The sequence below is a fragment of the Colias philodice genome, chromosome 17 (genome assembly GCF_061535455.1).
Source record: "Colias philodice isolate Cphi_HAF_F1 chromosome 17, ilColPhil1 Martin Lab GWU primary, whole genome shotgun sequence".
Classification (NCBI taxonomy): domain Eukaryota; kingdom Metazoa; phylum Arthropoda; class Insecta; order Lepidoptera; family Pieridae; genus Colias; species Colias philodice.
This window is the reverse complement of record NC_143102.1, coordinates 2,028,360-2,055,776: the sequence shown is the minus strand read 5'-3', so window position 1 is coordinate 2,055,776 and position 27,417 is coordinate 2,028,360. Positions and strand designations below refer to the sequence as shown.

At 32.8% G+C, this 27,417-nt stretch overlaps 5 protein-coding genes across 7 annotated transcripts in view; 3 read left to right on the top strand and 2 right to left on the bottom strand.

Annotated features, from left to right (window-relative positions):
- LOC149480853 (leech-derived tryptase inhibitor C-like) overlaps window positions 1-27,417 on the bottom strand; it is a 242,428-nt gene that overhangs the window by 9,438 nt on the left and 205,573 nt on the right. The gene's annotated exons all lie outside the window — the stretch shown is intronic.
- Window positions 135-9,627, top strand: LOC149480868 (serine protease inhibitor dipetalogastin-like). Of its 2 annotated transcripts, none has more exons than XM_089705763.1 (2): window positions 135-210; window positions 8,645-9,627. In XM_089705763.1, exons 1-2 carry the CDS (start codon window positions 159-161, stop codon window positions 9,466-9,468), a joined length of 876 nt encoding a protein of 291 aa, XP_089561889.1. In that variant the 5' UTR covers window positions 135-158; the 3' UTR covers window positions 9,469-9,627. The 2 variants fall into 2 exon arrangements, with proteins under 2 accessions (XP_089561889.1, XP_089561890.1); XM_089705764.1 differs by lacking the exon at window positions 135-210 and adding an exon at window positions 6,397-6,503.
- Marcal1 (SWI/SNF-related matrix-associated actin-dependent regulator of chromatin subfamily A-like protein 1) lies at window positions 9,610-27,273 on the bottom strand. The gene is made up of 14 exons (XM_089705738.1): window positions 26,760-27,273; window positions 26,370-26,485; window positions 25,917-26,017; window positions 25,342-25,476; window positions 24,951-25,056; window positions 24,797-24,880; window positions 23,205-23,385; window positions 22,784-22,934; window positions 22,327-22,491; window positions 21,803-21,956; window positions 21,120-21,251; window positions 12,757-12,882; window positions 12,604-12,663; window positions 9,610-9,933 (listed from the first exon to the last, which is right to left on the bottom strand). The coding sequence occupies exons 1-14, from the start codon at window positions 27,097-27,099 to the stop codon at window positions 9,739-9,741; spliced, it is 2,046 nt and encodes a 681-aa protein (XP_089561864.1). The 5' UTR covers window positions 27,100-27,273; the 3' UTR covers window positions 9,610-9,738.
- LOC149480867 (uncharacterized) lies at window positions 13,935-15,219 on the top strand. The gene has a single exon (XM_089705947.1). The coding sequence runs from the start codon at window positions 14,085-14,087 to the stop codon at window positions 15,021-15,023; it is 939 nt and encodes a 312-aa protein (XP_089562073.1). The 5' UTR covers window positions 13,935-14,084; the 3' UTR covers window positions 15,024-15,219.
- LOC149480866 (uncharacterized) lies at window positions 19,186-20,476 on the top strand. 2 transcript variants are annotated; one of them, XR_016316935.1, is made up of 3 exons: window positions 19,186-19,742; window positions 19,891-20,125; window positions 20,200-20,476. XR_016316935.1 is itself a non-coding variant. In XM_089705940.1 (3 exons), the coding sequence occupies exons 1-3, from the start codon at window positions 19,568-19,570 to the stop codon at window positions 20,262-20,264; spliced, it is 351 nt and encodes a 116-aa protein (XP_089562066.1). In that variant the 5' UTR covers window positions 19,186-19,567; the 3' UTR covers window positions 20,265-20,476. The 2 variants fall into 2 exon arrangements, 1 of the variants encoding a protein (XP_089562066.1); XM_089705940.1 differs by having other exon boundaries at window positions 20,015-20,125.

The window sequence follows — 27,417 nt, the reverse complement described above, 5'->3', positions numbered from 1 at the left end:
ATCAAAATCAACAGACGTATATTTCTCATGGGGATACGGGAATTCACCCTTTGGACAATATCTAACCCGACCAAACAATATATTCGCATAGGAGTTGGTTATAATATAATATGGCACGGTTACGGCATAGCACGGTTTTTCCCGCGTTATTTATACTGATGAAACTAATTTTCACCACAGTTTTCACCGACGCACGTACCGCTTCTAATGGTAAGTCCCAACCTTGAGTAGAACGCGAACGGGTGTAGCATTTACACCAATTACCAAAATGCATATAAACGTAAAACTTGTATTAATTGAGATGCATTTTATTCTCTTTGGTTAGGCATTTCGTTTAGCGAAAAAGTATGAAATTGAAATCACTATCTAACTAGGAATAAATGTTTAAAAAATATGGTAAATTTTTTAAACATTTATTCCATTCCATTCCATTCCATTTTTGTAAACCAAAATATACTTATGCATTGTTTAAAGGGCGTCATACATAATATAACATTTTATTATTATTCTAGTTTTCGTAGTTGGTAGTAGGTAGGTACGTATACATATACGTCATGTAGGTGCATGTAGGTGTCATTAAAAACTTTTATTCTAGCACAATTCTAGTAATAAAATAAATACTTAGGTTCTATACTCATTGGAATAGTTACATAAGATAATGTAGAGATAGATTTTTATTGAACTTCCTTCCTCATTTAATTAATCTCGTAACACTGAAACGTTTGTTTTCACGGTCGAATAAACAACATACACTTTTGGTCTATTCCTACATAGATATGGTTGAGTACAGCCTGTACAGGTTATTTCTTTTAACCACTTATTCCAATTCAATTAAAAAACTACATAGTAGTGTCTAGTATATAGTATTACTAGCGGTCCGCCCCGGCTTCGCCCGTGGTACATATTTCGCAATAAAAAGTAGCCTATGTCCTTTCTCGGGTATCGAAATATCTCCATACCAAATTTCATGTAAATTGGTTCAGTAGTTTAGGCGTGATTGAGTAACAGACAGACAGACAGAGTTACTTTCGCATTTATAATATTAGTATGGATTTTATATACATATATATATTAGATATGTGTAATCGCAGTAATGTGGTAAGTAGTGTATAAGAAAATACTCTGTCTGTAATCTATACTAATATTATAAAGAGGAAAGGTTTGTAATTATGTACCGTAAAACGGGGTGAATAAGGACTCAGGGGTGAATAGGGTCAAATCGAGGAATCTAGTTTCGAAGCCACAAAATAAAAAAACAAGAACTTCCAATTGCTACCTTTTTTTTCTTCTAAAAGTAGAATATATTATCTTCTAACTGGCAACACCGAAGCGTTGTGAAGTTAGTAAAAGGTGTCAAAAATCTTTTTTCAAATAAGACTGTAGATGTGAGGTTGCGGTATTGTCCCATAAGTTGACCGTTTTTTGGAAATTCAAGTGTTTTTTTGACAACGTGTGGAGTTAGCCAACGATATAATATCTTTAAGAAGCTACACAAAAAGAGAAAAGTCTAGATTTTTACATAGTTTTTGTTTGAGATCGTTTTCTTTAAAACCTCTGGGATTATTTATTTTTCGAGGTGAATAAATACGGTAACGGGGTGACAAGGGACGGCTAAAGTACAAATAGAGTCGCCTATACTTGGTAAATAGGGACATATGAAAGTTGATTAGGAACGGTAAAGTTTGAATAGGGTCAGGGCTGCCACAACATGAATTGAACATTTTACCGCATTGTTTTGCATGATTTCACTTTTTATTAAAATAAGGCATTTTCATTTTATTTATTTTAAACTTATATACAAGCATGCGTACATAGGTACGAACTTGTATGATTTAAAAAACAAGCCTACAAACAAATAATAAAAGTACGTAGTGTGTTTAACTAACAATATATGGGTCTTCGTTGTTTTATACATTTTAATATTTTACTTTTATAGGTTTCTTTATTCTGTGAATTTCTTTACGCTTTTTTTTCAACTTAAAAAAAACCTGGAGGTTCTAAATTCGACTGTATGTTTTTTGTTTGGTTTGTATGTGGCGCTATTACTCCGTCATTATCGTGAATTGATTTTGATTATTTTTTTGTTGTATCATCAGAGCAGGCCTCATAATAACTTTTATCAAAATTGGTTCATCATTTTTTTTTTTGAAAATTGACGAAAAAGATAAACATGTATGCACATTTTTACAGAGATTTTATAATAATATTATAACGCTAAGTAGCTTTCTGCACGATATCGAAGTCGATCGGTTTTAACGTTTTTAGCGTACAATAAAAGATTTTGGATTTATTGTATTATTTTTATTTCCAAAAATTTTAAATTTAATGAAGAAAATTAAACTTTTAGCAGAAGGTAATTAGTTCTTTTTTTTAAATAGGAAAGAGACAACCCTACTAGTTTTTCCCAAGTTACCCATGTCTCGTTCCAGGTCACCCCACTTCAAGTATGAATAGGGACAGCCTATATTTTTCTTAAAATATCTAAATTTAAACTAATTCTGGGGATATTTTTAACATTTACGAAAAGTATTAACTGCCGGAAACCCTTGGAAAGAGTTATCAATATTGCATTCGTCCTACAACATCGATTAATTTCAGTGACAAGTTCGATTTTGTCCCTTTTCACCCCATTTTACGGTATGTATGGTTTTCACGCATAAACTACTGGACCGATTTTGATGAAATTTGGCAAAGACAATCTTTAGACCCTGAAGAACATAGGCTACCTTTTAGGCTTTTATTGCGAAACATGTACCACGGGCGAAGCCGGGGCGGACCGCTAGTAGAAGATAAAAATGTTAAAGGAAAAGCGCCATTCAACAAGAACAATGCATAAGGGGTTGAAAGGAAGGGTGGGCAATGGTAATTATAATTATATATTATAAGTACGAGGATGGATGTTAGTATTAACTAACCCGGAAAATAAATTATTCCTATTTTGGAAGTTATAGGTACTGAGACGTCGAGTGATTTTTGGTAGGAGAAAATTTTTAAATTCCATAATATAGCTACTTATATATTATGACTATAAATTTATAATGTATTATGACTATAGCTAATTTTTTTATATATTATGACTATCTAAAGGGTAGCTCTTTTGAAATTTTCGTACCTAATAATGCAATCAAATAGGTATATAAAAATGAGATTTTCACGCTCGTCGTAATAATTATATTATCTGATAACATCTGATATCAACTCTATCTGAGTAGGTACCTTTTTCAAAAATGTAATTAATAAATAAAATATAGAAGACGTAAGTAGGTACATAACTATTTTTTTGTATTCTTCTGTCTGTCCAACGATATCCACTTATCTAAATCAATTAATCACATGCACGCAGTACATGGAAAACCTTTAAACTTAACAGATAAATACATATATGAGGATATATATTTTGTATGCTCAAGTAATAAGTAACTTGTACTTAGTAGTTACTTACTTACCTTATGTTACAGCAATATGTAATAATTTGCCAGACTGTGATTATAGATGCCATTTTTTAGCCACGGGAGCTACAGCGAAAATTTTCAGTTGGTCAAAATCGAGTCTAAAGAAGTCGGTTACATACTAACATACAAGGCTAATAATACTAACATAAAAGTGTGAAATAGTGACACTGCTTGGCTAAATGCCTTAGCTATAAAATGATTGAAAAGTGGAATCTGTAGTTTATCTACAAATACTAGTTAATTATGGAAATATTTGATTTGGAGAAGCTCTGTAAAACACATATGTATTGAATTAAACTTCCTTAATCCAAACCATTGAGATAATATTAATATGGAGACGACACCGCCTACATCACTTATGTTCCACTCAACATACGTCATGTGACGTATGTTGAGCGCTATTTTTTAATGGTTTTAAAGTGAAACGCATCAAACATGCCTTCGTGTGTGTTACGATATTGCACAAATAATACAAATAATACGGAAAAGTGCAAAGGAATAACTATCATCGTTAAGTACCTAACTAGATAATAATTTTTAAAACTCAGTTAGAGCAAAAAAATGGCGCACAGATTTTGTTCGTGGTGTCTCCTCCTGTCCTCCATACGTATTATCTCAATGGTCCAAACACTATAGTACAGTAAAATAATCTAAAATCTTACGGTGCATTTACATCAAGTAAACATATAGAGCTCTTCGCCTGTAGAATTTGACATAGTGGGGTTAGAATGAGCATTATGGTACGGGAGCTATTAACGTTTTAAAAAAAGTCATTTTAGTATAGTTGGGTTTTTGATATACTGTTTCTCTAGCTATTTCGGTTAGAGTCCGCGCTGTCTGGCTGGCGGTAGTGGTTGCGTTTATTAGTGCGCACAGGAAAATATCCGTAATTTAAAGTCATTTATTAACGCGTAATTTTTAATCTTTTGCCTTTAGATAGATCCATCAGACATAAATTTGCTATTGCAAGACGTTTTTTTCGTTGTTAAATAGGTGCCATACGCAATTTTTTATTTCAAAATCATTAAAATGTCATCGAAATAAGTGAAATTACATCAACATGATTCCGCTGAAAAGGTAAGTAATAACTTTATTACATATATTATATTATCCTTTTTAATAATTATATTAAATAATTAGTAAACTAATATTTTTAATAGATGGTTTCATATTTATTACACTTTTGGGTATTAATATGAATTTGATGATATTTGGTTTTTATCAAGTTTACATTAACGTCCTATTTGAGATTCGTTGGGAAAAGGAGGCACCATGGTAGATTGTTGCTAAAAAATTGTAAATAGTAAAATGAATATTATACATAGTATATCCTTCACGGGGACTCATGTTGATGGAATTTCACTTATTTCGATGACATCTTAATGATTTTGAAATAAAAAATTGCGTCTGGCACCTATTTAACAACGAAAAAAACGTCTTGCAATAAAAAAATTATGTCTCATGGATCTATCTAAAGGCAAAAGATTAAAAATTACGCGTTAAAAAATGACTTTAAATTACGAACATTTTCCTGTGCAGATAAGATGCGCACTAATAAACGCAACCACTGTGACCAGCCAGACAGCCCGGACTCTAACCGAAATAGCAAGAGGAACAGTATATCAAAGAACCAACTATACTAAAATGCTCTCTTGTCAACGTTGGTAGCTCCTATACGATTAGCTTGATGTAAATGCACCGTTACACAATTGAAGAATGACACAGCGATAAATAAATAAAATTACAAACAGGAAACCTTTCAAAAGTTTTTTCGCATTTACCGCAGCATGAACACAATAATATAATGACAATATGCAGATGAAGTCATTAAATATACCTATAGAATATAGATACTTACTTAAATTACTATATATCTATGTATTACAGAAATGGTAAACGGACGAGATGGTTCCATTTTCATATTTTATCTTCGTACATCACCTGTCATTATAATTGCTCTATAATATTTGCATTAGCTTAGTTTATTTCCATAACTACTATGTAAAATATAATTTATAAAGAAGCTTGAAGTCGTCCCAAACAATCATATTTTTAGGTACCTAACTACCAGATGAAAAAATCCCTAGGATCATAAGAAATTAGTTGGGTATTTTATTTTTTAGTTTGTAATCATGTCACTTAGTTTACCGAAGAAAGAGTATTTTCATTTCATTTCCCTAGAAAAAGATTCTAAACTATAGCGTATTATAGATACACTTAACTTTAACCTAGTATTAGCATTTCGATAAAACTCCTTAACAACTTCAAGTACCTTTAGATATTATAATCGACAAGTGAGCACAGTGAAAATTATATTAATTTCTTACAATTAGAAATACTTAAATATGAATATATAAGTATGTATTATGAAAGGGTTGCTGTCGTTGAGCAAAATTCAATCACATATTTCAGAACGCATTTTGAGACCATGGTTGCATAATATTCAGTAGTAAGTAAATAACAATATTTGTATGTAGAACTTACACTTACGTACTTACTTGTAGGAAAATCACCATATATGTATTTGAAAAGTAAAGTGTGAAATCAAAGGTGCTAAAATATTATTTACCTAGTTATATGTACCTATGTAAAATTCATTACAGTGTTTTTAGTGGACTATGGAATAAAAATACTTTACCTACCAAGTACCTATCTCGATTTTAATAAAGGCAAAATTAAAAATAAATAGTATGTTTTTCGGATAGCCTGTATCAGCAACTTGTAATATAATGTATGGTACATTTACCGATTTCAGGATAAATTAGAGTTAATTTCTTAGAAGTCATCAACGGTTGTTACCCTGAAAATGTAGTAGGTAATCAAAAAAACGCGAGAAACTGTCATGAAAAACAAAAACATTTCCGCGTAATACCTATGTGTACTTATTAAGCTTGTTCTTGGGGAATTTCGTAGTGATGTCCCTCAATATGTATTTAAACGAAGTCGAGGACACCGATGCATCATTCATAATATAGATTTCGATGAGAAATATCGTGTGTTGTAGACAGATTTTATTTAACCTAAGATAACCTATAATGGGGTACCGGTTAGGTAAGTCCAGTGTTTATTGATTTTATTTGATTAAAAATTGACGGATATTTCGTTTGTTTTTCAAGTTATTATGAAGATGGCTATTGGTAATAAATTCAGTCATGTGCAGCTTTTCGCAGGCAAAAAATTCTTAAGGATAGGTCAACGTAATTTTACAGTATTTACAATTAATTTTATTTACAAAACTAGTTTTTCAACCGTAGCTTCACCCGCTTCCTCTAATTTCTAATAAATTACATACAAATACAAACCTTCTTCAAGAATACCTCTAACTTAAAAAAAAACGCATCAAAAGCCGTGGCGTAGTTTTAAAGATTAAAGCCTACACTAGCATGCCGAACAGACAGCAACAGCGACTTTGTTTTATAATTATATAGTATGTAATGATACATTAAATTTGATTAGTATATACCTATATACATTATACATATTATCTTCAAATAATATAAGAATAAAGATAGTAAATTGATGATCAAACTTGACATTTGATAATAATAGTGGTTAGTAACTCAGACTCTACTACTTAATAATACCTATTAGTTGAGTACCTAACACTAGTCTAACCAATTCTTGAAATTCAAGTATTTGTATAATTATTAAGCTAACATTGGTAAACCAATATCAACATAGCCGTATCTATATAATATGTACATCTATGTAAACATGATTTAGAGGTCGGGGAGGCCGACATCCGTAACTATATTTTATATTTAAGTTTGATTTCAAGGTAAAACTAATCAAAAGCATCTTTTGTACATTGATTTTTAAGAAAAAAACTATTTTTTATAGTTATTAAAAAGTTTAATTTTTTAGGGTTCCGATTCTCAAAAGGAAAAAACTGAACGTCTGCCTGTCTGTCTGTCTGTCTGTCAAGACCCTTTTTCTCAGGATTACGATCACTTGAAGCTGTGAAAATATTAAAATTACAAGCCAAATCAAGATACAGCCGTTTACGCTGCAAATTTCGCAAATTAAATTTAGTAAAAATCAACGTTATAGCACAGATAAAGGAAAAATTGCTATAACCACAGACTAATAATAATCAACATAATAAAAAATAGATTTGATCGGAGCTCTCTGTGCGCGAGTCCGACTAGCACTTGGCCGGTTTTATTTAAGTATTTGTATAAATACTATAATGTTACGCCTATTTGTTAGTTATCGCAGCATTATGTGCGGTTTATAGAAAAACGCCTATTTGCAGACAATAATAATCATGTGAATTGCAACCTTCATCTAAAATTAAACGAGATGATTCAATTTTTACTGAGATTATAGATGACCAGAATCTGACCAAGAGTAGACTGCTTAGTCTTGAACATAGACGTAAAGTCGCATGCCTATCAGTTTTTTACCGCTTGCACTTCGGGGAATGTGCAACGGAGCTGCATAATCTCATTCCACCCTCCCCTTTCCACCACAGAACATCTCGACGCGCGCTTGGTTTCCATCCCTTCGTAGTTGATGTACCTTTTTTGCGCACAAAACGGTTTCAGAACTCTTTTATAAACCGAACAGCGAGGGACTGGAACGCCTTGCCCGCGTCTGTCTTTCCAGAAACCTATAATCCGGATCTGTTCAGGGTAAAAGTGAATAGGCTCTTTCTAGGCAGGCATGCTCATTCATAGACTGCATCACTACTTACCATCAGGTAGGATACAGTCAAATGCCTGGCTATTGTTAATAAAAAAAAAAAAAGATAATTTAATACTTTATATAATTTAGACTTACTGAATTATGTACCTACTTATTAAAAAAATGACTAAGTATAGATATGTACTTTATGTAGGCATATAAATATATATATACGTAGGTATATAATATATAGGTTAAGCTAAATTCCATAGAGTTCAAAACTATAATATGTATGTATTTTAATTTATTGAATGAACGCTTCGTTTACATTTTTCTTAATTTTATCTCTTATATGATAAACATATAGGACATTAGAATAATTAGATATATAGTTTTTAAATCATTATAGTAATTATCTATCTATAGAAACACATTATTTACAAATCGTAGGTAGGCAACCCATGTTAGTATTTAGTAATTGTAAAGAGATAATATTTATTATTCAGACATTAAATAAGACAGATTTAGATTAATTCAACTGAATATAAATCACTGTCTCTTTACAGGAGCATTAGTCCTAGTGTCGGGCTGTCTTTCCGTCACGCTCGCCCTACCTCCGTGCGTCTGCAACAGGAATCTACAGCTGGTCTGCGGTTCTGACGGACAAACGTACAACAACGAGTGCTTGCTCAACTGCGCAGCCACCAAAAAGCCAGACCTACGTTTAGCAAGACCGGGTAGCTGCGATGGAATCAGATCAAAACGGGAGGATGAAGAGAGATATTGCGCTTGCCCATCTAACCTTGACTATGTGTGCGGAAGCGACGGCAAAACATACCCCAATGAATGTCTTCTAAAATGCAATCCTAGTCTAGAAGTGGAACATAAGGGTAGTTGCAGAGAGAAAAGGGATTTGAACGAGTTCCTGTGCGCCTGCCCATCTAACCTTGACTATGTGTGCGGAAGCGACGGCAAAACATACCCGAATGAATGCGATCTAAGATGTACAAGTCCTAACGTAGCAGTTCAGTACAAAGGGCAGTGTAGAGTGAAACGCGAAGAAATCCAAGTAGCGTCTTTAAATTTGCCCAAATGCGAGTGTTCGTCCGAATCTAATCCAGTGTGTGGAACCGACAGTCTCACATACCAAAACCCTTGTTTGCTAAACTGCGGTAAGGCCTATAATGCCAATTTAGAGTTAAAACATGACGGCCCCTGCGAGATTGTTAGAGCAAAGCCTGTTGGCAATGTGCCAAATTGTAGTTGCACTAGAAATTTGAGTCCGGTCTGTGCGTCCAATGGAGTCACGTATGGAAACTCCTGCATCATGAAGTGTGTGAGTGAAGATTTGACCATGGTCCGTGATGGACCTTGCGAAATTGCGTATTAATGAAACCTGCTTTTTGAATTCCAAACTGTTTTTTCGCGCCAAATTTATGTTTTTAAAAATGGCGGATATGAAATTTGTTACATGACCGTGTTTGAATTTATATTTTGATAAATATACCAGTGCCAATGAAGAATAAATAAAAGATATTATAACTTTTAACATATTTATTTATCAACTCCTTAATAACTTAATCAGTAACATATGAAAGAAATAATAAAAATCGAGAAGAAAGATATTACTTGTAATCAATGTCTATTAATAACTTTACAATCATAAATCAAAATTTGCTAATAATTCGTCTCCTTCATCATCATCTAAGAAATTATCTATACTGCCTGTTTGTCCGTTTATTTGAGATTCATTATGTTCATTTTGGGCATCCTTCCTTATGTTTGTTCCTGGTATATAGTTGTTTCTATTCAGCCTGCACGGAGACAAGTATTGTGTTATATTCGTTTTACTTTCCTGAAAAAGAAGCAATATATTAAAATGTAAAATTGAAATGTCCCCTATATTTGATACTAGCTGCTCCGCGCGGTTTCACCCCCGTGGCTCCACTCCTGTTAGTCGTAGCGTGATGATATAATATAGCCTATTAGCCTTCCTCGATAAATGAGCTATCTAACACCGAAAGCATTTTTCAAATCGGACCAGTGGTTCCCGAGATTAGCGCGTTCAAACAAACAAACAAACTCTCTCAGCTTTATAATATTAGTATAGATACAGAATGTATTTTTTTTAGATTCCTCACATCGTAGGCTAACAGAATATACCATGTTTTCGAGTTATGATTTTTCAAAGGTTTCAAAGTAGGCAGTACATCGACTACAATATTTTTATATAAATGAAAATAAACAGCTGTACATATTATAAAATATAATTTATACTTGGGGATCCCCACAAAGATCGCATCAAAAAGGTCTTTATATAAACTCGTTTGTAATTGCAATTTATAATAATAGTAAATAATGATAGATGATGGCCAGTCAAAGTAAATGACAGTTAATTATAATTGTATGCTATCACAGAACAGTAAAAACATATAGAAGTGCTGTAATGTCTAATTAGTATGAAAACCAGTGTCGCCAAACCCACACATTTAAACCGATAGTTATACAGTACACTACAAGTAAACTATGCCTTTGATTGGACAGCTTAATTTGAGTAAAAACTGACTTAGGTTATAAATCCAGCATTTCAATATGTACCCTAACGCACCATGTTACGGTTTATTTTAGTATAACATCCCTAGTAGTCCGGGATACATCGCCCATTTTTGCAAGTGATTACTATCAAACTAATTTTTCGTGAGTAGCTTTATTTTGATGAGATGCCCAATAATTTCATGAACGAAACTCTCGATTGTGGTAGCTTACAGAGGTAACAAGGATAAAACTTTTTGATTTGACGGTTCTCAAATATTTATTACGCAATTTGTAGGACAATATGTCTGTTGAATTATATAAGTATTAAATAAGTGAAAATAAAAAAATCAGCTGGTTAGTAATCATTTATGATGACTTCGTTATCGATACACATTGGAAAGGGGGACTCTTTGATCAAACCATAGATTTTGTAGGACAACTATTTTTTCGAATAATTTAGATAATTATCTTGAGATTGAACAAAAAAAAAACATTCAGTTAGTAATTAATATTTGACAACCATCAAATCAAAATATTTTATCCTTGTTTCCTCTGGTAGCTACCACAATCGAGAGTTTCATATATGAAATTATTGGGCATCTCATCAAAATAAAGCTACTCACGAAAAATTAGCTTGATAGTAATCACTTGCAAAAATGGGCGATGTATCCCGGACTATAGGTATTTTAGCTGTTTTGTTTCTCATTGCACAGAAATTCCAAATTCGAAAACATTCAGCTACTCCACAACAGAGGGCGTTAGTTTTCGATAGATATAAATTTGAAACGCAACACATAGAGATAAGGTTGAAATTTGTGTCACTCAACATTAATGACATTAACTTGATATTTATCTGATGCTATGCTCTGAGGGATGTCAGCCTTGTTATCGATAATTCACAAATAAATATTTTTTGTGTATTTTTTTTCTTTCTTTTATAGGAGTATAGTATAATGCGTCACATTTTGGAGTATGTTTATTACTACTAAGTACGTCTTTTTATATTATTATTATTAAATAAAAAACGGAATAGAATAGTATAAATCTATATTTACAAAATACAAACAGAAAATATGCATTATTTTAAATCTTGGAACTGCTGTAGGTTTGATGTATCGGTGGCCTTTGTTAGACCGCTTAGTACTGTTCGGCATCCAGTTAACTCGTCACGTTGCATTTATCCATTTCTCTTTTAAATTAGCCTCTTTGGGAAATCTATAAATAAATTAGACAAATGAAAGCTAAGGAAAAATAAAATAAAATTTAATATTTATAATGTTTGTCTTTTCTAAAGTATCGATACTGTCGATATGCGCCACAAGCATCACTAAACCGACATTCGTTTGTTTAATGCAATAATATTCTAGAAAGTCTTGTTTGCTGTTCAATCTATAATAGTACTAATTTCTTAAGGGTTAAGATTCATTTTGACTAGATATTTGTGTACAATTTTGACAAATTACGACAAGCGAAGTTATAACATAAAATATATGTAAAATAAATAAAAATAAGACTTACCGATGGTATGAAATGCCTCCATTGCTGATATTATTTCGTCTGCTATCATTTTTGCACTCTAATACTGAACAACACGTCCTAATTAATGAATAAATATGGAAGAAAGGTTTGACAGCTGACAACCGACTCGAATATTTTTCTGCGCACAACTGAGAGCAAGTTAGGTGATCTTACCTTACTTGTGACACGTGGGCCACGCCCACATCACACTTCTATCTACTTTACTGTTCTGTGTATGCTATGTTATCCTTATGTTAACATGATAAATATAATTCAGAATTAACTTTGCCATTCAATCTTCTAGAAGAGAACCACATGAGGTAATTTAAATTATGCATATATTTTAATTTGAACTCTTGTATTACAAGATCATATTAATGAGTCCGATTGATTTTGAATATAAAATAATAAAAGATAAGAATCAAACGATTTTGAACAAGTTCGAAAATTAGCTTTAAAAAAATCAGCGTACCTGATGTTTAACTGTTGTATCTTCAAAGCTGTCTTTACTTAAGCCAACATTGTTCAGTACCTGAAAAATATGAAATCATATTAATTTTTTTTATTAGAAACGTACACCAAAAGTTCATAAAAAACACACACACACACACACACACACACTCACGTGCAGCTTGTCCTGCAGCAACGGCCACATGACGTCATCGGCGGTGCCGCTCGCGAGCAAGTAGCGCGCACACACCGCACCCGCGCGCCCCAAACGGTGCGCACGTGATTCCGCTTGTGACAAGATCTGCACAAATAAACATTTAATCATATTGAGAACATTTTTTAACCAACTTCAAAAAAGTAGGATGTTTTTTTATGTATGTAGTATATACACCGATGTCGCCGATTTACGCGATTCTTATTTTGTTTGATGCGGTATAGTTTCTAATTGATCCCATAAAAATTATAATAGGATAGGCCCACTAGTTTTTATTTAATGAGCATTTTTGTCTGATTTCGATGCCTCAATTGAAATCTAGCAAGAAACTTTGATTCACTTCCCGGTTACCGATTGAGCTGAAATTTTGTATACGTAGGTATGTATCTATCGAGTTTGGGCTCGTTTGATTCGTGTTGAAAAATATAATAAAATGTATTAAATAAAAATAACTACGTTAAAAAAAGATTTGATATTATTAATTACTACATATTATTTAAATGTGCTATTTACTAAATAGGTTTGAGGTCGATACCAAGCACTATAAAGCACTTAGTATTAAGCCTGTGTAAACCGGGTATAATGGAATCAAAGCTACCTACTACTACAGTCCTCTTCCGTTCGGACAACGTTCGCGAGTAGACGTGTGTATAAGCAGTTTCTGTATTTCGTAAAAATCAAATTTCAAAGTTAATTATTTAAACACAAATAATAGGATAGCATACGAGCAAGAAGTTCAACGGTGATTGTGAAGTTGTTAAGGTGAAAACCTCTCGCTACTTATGTGCTCCTAGTACGACGGAACTACGTTTACGTGCATATTCTTGATTTGCTAAATGAATGAGATCGCCTGCTGATGGTTCTCTCTCTTGCTGCCGAAGATAATTAATGAAAAGGTATGAATGAACGATTAAAACCAAATAATTAATTTTTATAATCACATGTTTGCGGCATTCAACCTCCTACGGACTTATGATATCCTGGTACCTGAACCGACGACGCCTTACAGATATTATTAGCAAATGTGAGAGAAATCATAAGTGTGTTTATTTTTGTTAAAACACACACATGAAATTATTATAAGAATAAAAAAATAAAAATTTTACATCAGTTAACCTCCTGATTGTTCAATGTTCATGTCATCTTGGTAGTGAGATCCAACTATATGGCTGGAAAGGGAACAAACTAGTGTGCTGAATGAAACAATCATACTGGGTCAATTTCCACTTTTTTATAACGCCTATTGACTTGTGTTACCCTAGTACTACAATTTGATACATTCACAAAAAATGCCACTAAAACGTAGCCCACCAACTAAAAAAGCATTAACTGCATCTCCTAGCTTAGACAAATCTGCCTCGGATTCTCGCATCAATGAGTTGGCTGATAACAGCTCACAGTCAAGTTTTATTACTCAAAGATTGAAACGTGGAAGGGAGGATGACTTAAGCACCGAATTAAATAAATTAAAAGAGGAATTTATGGCTATGTTTTCTTCATTTATGGCTTCACAACAGTCGGAGCTTCAATCCATCAATGCGACTATTAAAGAGATACAGCAATCAAATAATAACATCGATAGCTCCATAGCTATTCTTACTAGTCAGAACGAGGAGTATAAACGAAAAATACAAGAAATGGAGATTCAAGCCAAAAGGGATAAAGAATACATTACTTTGCTTGAAGAAAAAGTCGAAGATTTACAGAGGGATAATCTGAAACGAAATATTGAATTTAAAAATGTACCCGCGTTAACTAATGACACAAAGGAAGATTTAATTAACATGACTTTACAACTCTCTAAAAACATCGACTGTAAAATCGAAAAATCCGATATTAAGGACATTTACAGAGTACGATCTAATAATCGCAATAACGATTCTAATAAAAATTCTCGTATAATTATCGAACTAACTTCCACCATGTTGAAACGGGATGTTTTGAGGATGACAAAATCGTTCAATATTAGAAATAAAAGCAAACTTCAAGCAAAGCACTTGGGCTTTACGTCAAATGAAGATACTCCTATTTTTGTTACCGAACATTTAACCCCTAAAGGTGCCCGGCTTTTCTTTTTGGCAAGGGATCTCACTAAATCTAAGAACTTCAAATTTTGTTGGACATCGTTTGGTCGGGTCTTTGTGAGGAAGGACGAAACTTCTCCAATTATTGTTATAAAAAATGAGTCTCAAGTCCACCACCTCCTGCAGCAAGTGTCCCAAGCATGACTAGTTGGCAGGATTCTCTTTTATTTACTTATGTTTCTATCTTTTGTTTCTTGTATTAATTATTATAATATATTAAGCGAACAAGTCTGCGATGTGCTAGTTGTATTCTATATAACTATTGTAACTTTTTCCACTAGCTCATCAGTAAATTCTATTTTGTATACTTTAATGTTAGCATATTACACACAACTCACTACTCATACTCTAAATCTAAACCTCATACCACTCACACACAAACACACTTACATATTAAATACAGTACATACCTCTATTACACTCTAGAACGCCTCTATCTATATATTGTTTTCTTGATTGCTATTAATTTGCTTTCATTCAAATCAATGATTGCTCATAGTAAATTACGTTGTCATACTTACGTTGATCTCGATATAAACCTACTCATAGTACTAATTAATGTTAAACTGTATTATCTATTGATAACCTCGCCACTGAACATTCTATTACATTTGATTTTTAAAAACCTAAGTCGTTATGTAAATTCTAAAAAAAGAAATTTATTATGCAATATTGATACCTTTACTTTGCACAATTACTTTTATAATGGATAAAGTTGATTCATTAAATACAATTACAGAATTGGATCAGACTGAATTTTTTACGCAAGTAAGTTGTGATATTCAGGATTTGGAAAAAAACATACGCATTAAAAAAAATGACCTGACTATAATATGTCAAAACATAAGAAGCATTTATCGTAATATAAATGATTTCCTAGTAACAATGTCGCTTCTGAATTTTGACTGTGATGTATTAGTCCTGACGGAATGTAGACTGGACAAAGATAAACCTATACCTCAAATACCTAATTATGTTGCTTTGGAATCAACCAAATATTTTAACCAAAATGATGGTGTTGTAATTTACGCTAAATCTCATCTTAAACCAGAATTAAAAGAAGTTAAACTTCAACATGCCTCATGCATACAATTAATGATTACTGATTTTACCTTATTGGGAATTTATCGCTCTCCATCGATTCAAAATGCGTCGGCTTTCATTGAGTCCCTAAATGATTACTTGGAAACTATAAAATCATCTAACATAATTATCACCGGAGACATTAATATTAATCTTATCCAGAGTGCTAACGAACAAACATATGACCGGAATAATAAAAATTTTTATTTAAATATGCTAGCTACTCATGGCCTAGTAGCTGGCCATAAGCTACCCACAAGGGAATCCAGCTGCTTAGACCACATCATATTGAAAGTAAACAAGGAAGTGTTTCTTGCTAATATTGCCGTATTGAATACTACCGTAACTGATCATTTATCTGTATTTTTGAGTGTCTCAAAAATTATTAAAAATTCAAGAATAAATAAAAAAAATGTTGAATATATTGACTACGACGACGCTTATAATAGACTTCTTAATAAAAATTTAAAATCATTGCTTTTTTGTGATGATCCTAATATAGTAACAGAACGTCTAATAAAGTACCTTACAGAATCATTAGAAGAAAGTAAAATTACTAAACATCTTCCAAGGAACCAACGTACTGTCAAGCCTTGGATAACAAAGGGCATTCTTAGATGTATCCGAAACAGAAACAAAATGCAGCTTCAACTTCGATCTGATCCACACAATGAAATTTTGAAACTTACCTTTAGACGATATAGAAATCACTGTAACAACTTGATAAAAAAATTAAAACGTAAATATGATAGACAATTACTTGCAAAATCCGCTAAGAATTCGAAGAAATTATGGAAATCTATTAAAGAAATAACTCACTTTAAGACAAATAAATCGCATTGTAAAGGCCTACTTAACTTAGAACAAACGTCTACTGATTCTCTTAACTCTGTGAATTACTTTTTTGCGAATATTGGTAAAACTCTGGCAGATGATCTTTTGAATAATCCTCCATCCGTCTCTCCAGATAATAACAGTTTTAGCTTGCTTGCTCAGCCAAGCTCATCCTTTGTACTTTTAGAAACAGACCCTGGCGAAGTTATAAGTGTAGTTATGTCTCTTAAATCTGACAGTGCCCCTGGCTGGGACAACATACCAACAAAATTTTTGAAATTATGTATAACTGCTATTGCCCCTCATATTAGCCATCTTGCAAACTTGTGTTTCAGGCAGGGCGTCTTTCCACTATTCTTAAAAAAATCAATTGTTACCCCCGTGCACAAGGGTGGGGATAGGGACGATATCAATAATTATCGGCCAATCTCAGTTTTACCTGCTTTATCTAAAGTTATTGAGAGACTCTTAAATAATAGATTGTTAAACTTCTTTGAAAAAAACTGTATACTCTCGAATTCACAGTACGGATTTAGACATGGGTTATCCACTGAAGATGCAGTTTTGGCTCTCACATCTTCAATCATAGACCAACTTGACCTAGGAAATAAGTGTTTAACTGTCTTTCTGGACCTAAAAAAGGCCTTCGATACCGTCTCTTTTCCCACTCTTGTTCACAAATTAGAGCGTGTAGGAATTCGGGGAACACCTCTTAAATTGTTAACGGATTATTTATTAAACCGCACCCAAAGAGTTAAAATTGATAATCAAGTGAGTCGGGATATGGACATTACTTTTGGTGTACCCCAGGGTAGTGTCCTTGGCCCGACTCTGTTTCTAATTTACATTAACGATCTTACTAACCTTCCTATTGATGGTGGTAAAATCATTTCGTACGCAGATGACACCGCTATAGTGTTTTCTGGGCGCTCATGGAATATGGTGTACTCAATTGCTCAACTGGGTCTCTCAAAGATTTATGATTGGCTTAAATTGAATCTACTTACATTAAACATTAAAAAAACGAATTATATTTGTTTCTCAATTAACAATAGAACTCAACCTAATAATAACTTTTCTTTAAAACTTCATGAATGTAATAATATAAATAACTTGAATTGTAATTGTAATTTAATTGAAAAAGTTTCCTTTACTAAATATTTAGGCATAATCTTAGATTATCGCCTCTCTTGGTATTGCCATCTAGACTATATTAATGAAAGAACCCGAAAATTTATATGGATTTTTAAAATGTTAAGACATATAACCACTCCTGAACTCATTAACCAAATTTATAAATCTCTTGTGCAATCTGTAATTAACTATTGTATCCCTATATGGGGTGGAGCAAATAAAACTAAACTCTTGGACGTGGAACGTGGCCATCGTTGTCTACTTAAAGTGATGTACTTTAAACCGCGAAGGTTTTCAACCTCGGAACTATATAAAATCTGCGATGTTCTAACAGTTAGACAGTTGTACATTCTTTTGGTTACTACTAAAATTCGTAAAATGGCTCCTTTTGACAAATCAACTGAAAATAGAAGGAGAAAGAAAGACGTTTTTAACACTATATGTACTAAAACAGTTTTTGCTAAACACCAATTTAAAGCAAGGTCCATCTACCTCTATAATCGTCTTAATAATATTTTGGATATTCATAGACTTAATCATCGTGATTTTAAAAAAACAGTTATTCATTATTTAAAAACACTTTCCTATGAGGATACTGAGGCGCTTTTAAACTACATTAAATAATATTCTGTAATAGCTTAAACATACCCAAACACACACACACACACACACACACACACACACACACACACACACACACGAACGCACGCACACACACACACGCACGCACGCACGCACACACACACACACACACACACACACACACACACACACTCACTCACTTATACACATACATCTGCACACGTATTATATTTGTAAACTTTAGTTAAGGAAGAGCGGGTCCTCCTGACACAGGTTTTTGTAAACTTACTAGGAGGACTCATCCACTTTCTGTTTTTGAAAATTGTGTGTATGAAATAAATATATTTTTCATTATCATTTTTTTCACTACATAAGTTTTAGCTATTCAGTCACTATTCACACTCATTGTTCATTCAATCAGATGAATGAACAATGAGTGTGAATAACTGAATAGTAAATCATTTAAAACTAGAAATTAATATTATTTATATTTAAAATAAAAAAGCTATATAATATTTATGTTACTACATAGTAGTATGTACAATCATTTTTACAATCGCGCTTTGTAATAATCACGGCTTATTACAAAGCGTGGCGCGTAGCAACACCGATCAACGCCGCGCGCGTCGGTCGCCATTTTGTTCCAAACATTCGGCTCCTAAGTTAGGAGCATTCGTGCTATCGGACCAGAGGTTAGGAGTCCTAACCTCTGGTCCGATAGCACGAATGTTTTCACTGCGCTCACGCTGTTTAGTTATTGTTTTTGTTAATTTTTTCGTTAATTGTTTCGTTAAGTTGTGTTTGTTGTTAATGTTGTGTTTATTTGTTGTTATATTGATTCGTATAAACGATATGGATCCTCAACCAAGCACGTCAAACTAAAGCTTATCTCCAAGAAAGAAAAGAGCACGGGTTGTTCAAACCGTTAACGAAAAACTTATAGTGCAGAACGTCTACAAACACTTATATGAAGAGAAAGCTGCTTCACTTTTACAATTGAGACTCCCGAAAAAAAAGAATGTGTTTCGAAAACAGGTGACATTTTGGGAATTGGCATGACTTTAGAATACAGCGTACTAAAAGAATACAAAGAAAATGATAAATTCAAGTCTCCCGAGAAACGCGAACCGAAATACAATTTTAAAGATAAATTGGATGATTTTACTTTTGCCGCTATAAGGCGAAAAGTGCATCATTTTTTATGCAAATCAGTCACCCACCATTACAAAGGTAATTTTAAACTTAATTCCTTCTACTAATTAATTATATTCTATGTTCGCGATAATGTTCGTTGTAAAAACAAAATATTAGATTGCGTGGACTTCCGTTTAAAAAATAAAAAAGGACTTCCGTACTGAAAAACTTTATTACTTTACAGATTCTTAAGGTCGTCAATGAAGATCCAGACTTACACAATTTTTCTTAGAATACACTTAGACATGTTATGAAATACCTGAATTTCAAATATGTCACAAAATCAAGACAAAGTATTTAATTGACAGAGAGGATATTGTTTTATGGCTCCAGCGATACCTTCGAAAAATTAAAGAGTATCGAAGGGAAGGAAGGTATATTTATTACCAAGCGCAAAGATGAAACGCGTATAAACGAAGGTAATTAAAATTTTATTTTTTTATATTAAATTGTATTTTCAATAATTAATTTATATTTTTCACTATCTTTAAAGGCATGCACCGAAGAATGAAGAAGGGGTTGACCAGGCTATGGTATCGGCCCGCTAGGCCTTCGTAGATGGCTCGACCATTGGCTTAAAACAGTTTTCAGGTAAGGGCAGAAGATTAATTATTATATTAGCCATATAGGCGGGGAAGAAGGATTCGTAGAGGACAGTCTATTAATAGTCGAAGCCAAAAAAAAGAAGATTATCTCCAAGAGATGAATGCCGATTATTTTGAAAATTGGTTTAGGGGGGTTTTGCCAAAATTAAAACCAAATTCAGTAGTTGTTATGGATAATGCCCCCTACCACTAGGAAATTAGAGACGCTGCCTACAATGTCTTGGACAAATCCGAAAATACAAGAGTGGCTAACCAGTAAAAATATACCATTTGAAACTACAATGGTTAAAGCTAGTCTTATAGACATTGTGCGGCAGCAATAACAAAAATACTACGAAAAGTATGTTGTAGATGAGATGGCAGCGCAGCATGTTATACATAATTATTGTTTTACGTCTGCCCCCATACCACTGTGAGCTCAATCCTATTGAGTTGGTATGGACGCAGGCTTAAGGCTATGTTGCGAGTTATAACAAGACATTTAAATTGACAGAAGGGAAAAAATTTTTTGAAGGAGGACTTCAACGTTTGGCTAAAAAATGGAGTAGCTGCGTGTCTCACATTATCAAATAAGAAGGCAAAATGTATGGTCTCGACAACATGATAGATAATGTTTCTAACAGATTCATAATAAATGTCGCTGAAAGCGACAGTAATGAGTTTTGTTCGAATTATAAATAAAAATAAATTATTTAATAAGCAATGATTTTTTTTCACTACCTACCTATAATTGTTATATTTTATAGAGACTCGCGCCAGAGGTGACGCGAAAACCATGTGATGGCGGGTGTCTTAAAAAAAAACTTACCCCCGGATTCCAATGCAATTCCGCAAAAAGTACCAGGTCAGCAGCAGTGAGCGTGAGTCCCGAGTTCGCGGCCGTGATTGATAAAACGCCGCAACGACATGTTGGACTGTGCTGAAATTTGTCTACTAGATCCTGAAAATAAAGTTATAACAAAAAAAAATTCAATCTATACTTAATATTATAAAGCTGAAGAGTTTGTTTGTTTGTTTGAACGCGCTAATCTCAGCAACTACTGGTCCGATTTGAAAAATTCTTTCGGTGTTAGATAGCCGAGGAAGATGCTATATCATTATTCATTACGCTAAGACAAACACGAGTGGAGCCACGTGGGTGAAACCGCGGAGCGCAGCTAGTGTTAAATGTTCACAAAAATTGTACAAAACAAATTTCTTTCCAGATGTTAAATGACCACCAATATATCGTGATTGTAACAAAGGGCTAATTTTTTTTAGTTATTATTGAAAAACACTAAGCCGCCTTAAAATAGTAAGAACTGGAACAAATTTAATTGGAAACACAGTGAAGACACCAGCTTTAAAAAAAAAATATCAAAATCGGTTACCAATTCATAAATTCTGAGCAATGGGTTGATAATGATTATGAAGAGGCTTTTTTATAATCTCGAATTGGTTAAAATTTTTCTGAAAAAGTATCTTCGGAACCTAAACTTATAAAGTACTTACTGCTCTCGCATGCGCAGGAGTCGAACCAACTATACAAATATAATGTATGCCAACTTCGTCTAACGTCGAACATATCGCCTCTATAACGTTGCGATGGTGTGCGAATACTAGGAACTTGCCCGTGAATTCTGTCAACAATTGCCTTAGGTATTTACTGAAATTAAAAAGACAGAAAAAAATTCATTTAATATAGAATTATTTTAGAACTTAACGTAAAAAGTTACAGATTAAAAGCATATCAATATTAAGTTTCCGGCTCGAAGGACCACAAAGGATAGCATGTAAAGATGAAAGATAATCTTTATAGATTTTTTTTTTTTTTTTGTTTTATTTTTAACACATTATTAGTATCATCGTGTGAATTTATAGACTGACTAACAATAGAAAAAATTTTTAATAAATCAGAAATACATTTAAAAATCTTACTCAATCTGAAACAACTCTTTAAAAAGACAACTTTAAAAAAAAAATCTTAGTTCTTACCCAAAAAATCTATACTTTCCACATTATTTAAAAAAACTAACCAAATCGCGGGTATCTTGATAGCAGCGGATTCACTAAAGAACGTGATAAGCGCCGCATGTTTCTCCGTCGATTTGCTGCGCGTGTACGCTTCTGCCATTTGGCTGAGACCCTGCTGCTCTTCTTTGCTAAATTGCAGTAACGTTTGGTCGAGTAATACTGTTTCTCTGTAATGAAAATATTTATTTTTAGATGTTTTTTATGCGTTGTGTTTTATGTTATGATGTTTTAATTTGTGACTATTTAGGAAATAAATGATTCCAAAGCGTATTTGGGGAGTAAGTTACAGAATCCTGCTATTAAAATGAAAATATTAATTTTTTTTTTTTTCATATTTCGGAGTGTTTTTCTCTTGAATTTTTGCACTGTTCAGAACGCACTTGAAAATACAATGTATTTTACTAACTATATCAGCTTTTTTTTTAAATACTAACATAAAATAACATCTGCTTCACATACCTAGTCTTTTCTTCCAACTTCGTAAGAACTTGTTCCTTAGTTCGTCGTATCAAGAACCGTTTTTGCAGAATTATCTGCAGTTCAGATAAATTAGATTGTCCCGACATATCCCACCCGAAGTTAGTCTGTTTGCCCGCGCAATACCTTTTACCTGAAAACGAATACAAAGCAAAATTCTAATAAATGAATATTAAACATGTCTTTCAAAAGATTACAAAACATTGAAAATTATTTTTAAATACTTTGTCAAAACTTTTGTTGCTTCATATCCAACCAAACAAGTATTATACGATATCCGAATTTTTGATGCTAAATAAAAATTATATTGTTACCGATGTTTTTACTATTTCTAGTTGAAGATGCCTTACGAAACAGATTTTTTGACATCTCAAAAGCAATAAATTTACCCCATAAAACTCACCATACTCCGTATAATTCGTGAAAATCTTCGGTTCAATCAAAGACAATTGTGTATACAACTCAGCCGGTCTACTCAGAGCTGGTGTTCCACTGAGCAGTATCACGCGGGAACATTGCCGAGATATAGACAGTAGTGCTACTGTACATTGAGCCTTATGTGACTTGAGGTAGTGGGACTCGTCCTAATGTAGAAAATATAATTATTATTCACTAGCTGCTCCGCGCGGTTTCACCCCCGTGGCTCCACCCCTCTTGGTCGTAGCGTGATGATATTATATAGCCTATAACCTTCCTCGATAAATGGGCTATCTAACACCGAAATAATTTTTCAAATCGGACCAGTAGTTACCGAAATTAACGCGTTCAAACAAACAAACAAACAAACAAACTCTTCAGCTTTATAATATTAGTATAGATTACCTACTAGAGTGGTAAACATTTGATTCTATTAAAGACAGTAGGGTGTAGGTATAGGTAGGCTATATAGACAGTAGTGCTACTGTGCATTGCGCCTTGTGTGACTTGAGGTAGTGGGACTCGTCCTACAGAGAATTTATGGCTCAATATTTGACAGGATAATTAATTAATAAATAATAACATGTTACTGGAACTGTATGAAACTGTATGGAATTGTATGTTTTACTTTGCTCAAATACCGAATATGCTCATTGAGCAAAGCATAGCTAATCAGTTACAACACAGTATGTTCACAGTTAAATAGTCACATTGTGAAATTCGTTTTGTAGCTCTAATGTAAACGCTCACAACGCGTTTTGGTATTGAATAAATGCTATGTCAGTTCAGTTCAATATTTCATTATTATTAGTCACTAGCGGTCCGCCCCGGCTTCGCCCGTGGTACATATTTCGCAATAAAAGGTAGTCTATGTTCTTTCTCAGGGTCTAAAGATTATCTGTGCCAAATTTCATCAAAATCGGTCCAGTAGTTTATGCGTGAAAACCATACATACATACATACAAACCTTTCCTCTTTATAATATTTGTATAGATTAAAATAAACTATAGTCGAGCCAATTTAATAGGCAACATTTGACGTCTATCAATTTTATCTTTGAAGAGAGGTAACCTGCTCAAAAACATCGATTAAAGTGAATTAATCGATACTGACTTGAAACATTTGTCAATCGAACTTGAAACACGTTTATAAGATGATTTTTATTCAGAAGTAATCAATGCATTCGATTCTAGATGTCAGATTTCGATTTTTAGAGTAACGTCTCTGGTATTTAAAAAGAAAATAGGGTTATTGACACAAAATTGTAGCGACGTCAGTTCTTTAATTCAGAAATTGTTTATTATGTTTAGAATGGTTTATCAGTAAAATGAAATCTTAAAATTACTTGTATCGGTCATTATTATTATAAATATGTAATCGTATTTGAAAAAAGCTAAGCAAATGTGCAGTTCTAACAAAACGAAATATCATGTTATTCATTGTCGTCGTTACTAGGTTACATTGTTGAATTTTTTTGAACTGTCAAATGTTGCCTATTAAAATGGCTCTACTATAGGTGACTAATAGTTTATGAGATATCACTAAACTACATAATATATTAGATATATATTTACATACAATTATAACAGCACCAAATTTCTTGCTCTTCAAAAGATCAGTGTGCATTGTTGTTATCTTATAACTCACAATTACAACTTCAGTCTGAAAATAATAACTTAATTTTAATATTAAACCTTATTTTTAAAAACAAAAGATTGATAATGTATTGTACCTGTCTATCGGCTACCATTTGGGCATCCTTACCAGTTATTAGAGTAACTATATTCATCATTGGGATGGACGGTAACAATTCGTGTATTTTACTTTGCCAAGTGTGTCTGTAAATAATACATTAATTCAGAAATGATCTATAGAAATATCATAGAAAATACAATAGAAACTGTCAAAGAATGATTTTTTAAGAAGGTAGTTGGAAAAAAAACACAGAAATTTTAGTAATTTTTTACAATAATTGTAATTAAATACGATTCATTTCTTTTCTTAAAATCAGTTTGGTAGTTTCTGAATAAATTCTAATATGAAAAAGGGAAAAAAAAAATTATACAGGCTTACAACAAACATTTTCTTTAAATACTAATCAAGATAAGAGATAATATACATACCTCATAGATGAAGTAGTGACAATCAAAAGAGGCCAGTTGTGTCTATAATAACTAGCTATAGCCAGTGCTTGGAATGTTTTTCCTAAGCCCATGTCATCTGCTATCATACAACGCCCGCGCCGTGCAATGCCGAATCTACGATTTATTGTTAGTCATTAGAAAATAAACATAAAATGTTGGTTATGTTATTATAATTACGAAAATAAAGGTAAAAAAACAATTTGTAGTACATATAAGGATAAATTGTTAATCATAGGCTTGTTGACTCAAACAAACATAAAAAAGAACTATTCATAATAATATGTATTGTAAATACGAAAATTCGATGTTTGTTTGTTACATAACATGCCTATACTACTGAATGGATTTTGAAGAAACATTGTAGTTTTATAGCTTATTTATCAGAGTAAGACATGAGAAATAATTCTTGTGTGTTTTTTTCGTGGCAGTGGGTTATCTTATACCCACAGAGGCAGACATTGAGTTTCAGTTTAGCATTGCATTTATCTTGTAACAATAGAAACTTATAGATGAAATAAAATAACCATTACTTTAAAAAATTTAATAATTTTTACCTGACACCATCTTCTTGAAAGGGCATTAATTTGGTCCTTAACGTTGATTCTATAGGAGATAAATCTATAGAATTAGGGTTCATGATATTTTCTTTGAGTATCTGTGAGGGATAAAAAAATAAAAAAATAAGGTGGTGAAATAACATTCATTGAACTCAACTTTTAACAAACAAAAAAGATCTTTAAAAAAATGAATATGTATTAGAAATCCTATTAATATTATAATCCAATGCAAAAGTTTGTGAGGATGGATATGTATGTTTGTTACTCTTTCACACAAATACTACTGAATCAATTACAGAAATTTAGCACACATAAAGAGTGTAACTTGGATTAACACATAGGATAGGTTTAATCCCGGAAATTCCACGGGAACGGGAACTATGCCGGTTTTTCTTTGAAAACGCGGGCGAAGCCGCGAGCGGAAAGCTAGTATTAATATAATAAATAAACCTTTAGAACATAATGTGGCAACGTTCCCAACACTACATGTGGAGCTAGAGGAGCCACCTTAGACATCAACTGTTCATAGTCATGTATTGAGAAATTCCATAATTTCGATTTGGCATCTGAAATAAATAAATGTAGCATCATATTTAACCGTTTGAAAAAGAAAAATTACTGTCAGAAGAATTTATTTTCTTCTTTGTTGATAATCTTATATATAAAATTCTGGTGTCACAATGTTAGTCTGCATACTCCTCCGAAACGGGTGGACCGATTCTCATGAAATTTTCTGTGCATATCGGGTAAGTCTGAGAATCGGCCAACATCTATTTTTCATATGTACCACGGGCGAAGCCGGGGCGGGCCGCTAGTAACATATATTAATATGTGACTTACCATAACTTTTAGATGGTATTGTTTTGAAGACATTTATCAAAGGTGTACAAAATTCTGATGGATTTACTTCAAAACGATCTTCCGATATCAAATAAACTGTTCCACTCACAACTTTTGTTACAGGCACAGAACTTTCGGCTGTATTGTTTTTATCGTTTCTTGAGTATGGATGAAACGCAGGGCTTTTAGAGATATCCCTAGTATTTTTCGAATAGTTACTTGTATACGAGGGTCCTGGTGATTTATTTACATTTTGCTGCGATGACTGGGAAAACTTGTTTTTAATTTTTTCTAATGCAGCTAAACGCTTTCTTTCGATCTCCTCTTTACTGCATGCCATTTCATTAATTCATGTAGCCCACATTAATTTACCTTCATTGTATCATAGGTTTTAATAACAAGAAACGTGACAAAAAATATTTAAAAAACACAGAGGACAACCTGCAACCTGGGACAACCAATATTAAAATTTTTAATTATTTTAAATTTGTCAACAATCAACCACCAATCAACATTCAACTCACATTCAACATCGTTCAACATCGAACATAGACATAGACTATGAACATAGAGTAAGTGCCAAGCACAGATACTACAAATGACAACTATCATTTTGATTCACAGCTTTTACCTTAGCTTTTACCTATAAATACTTAGA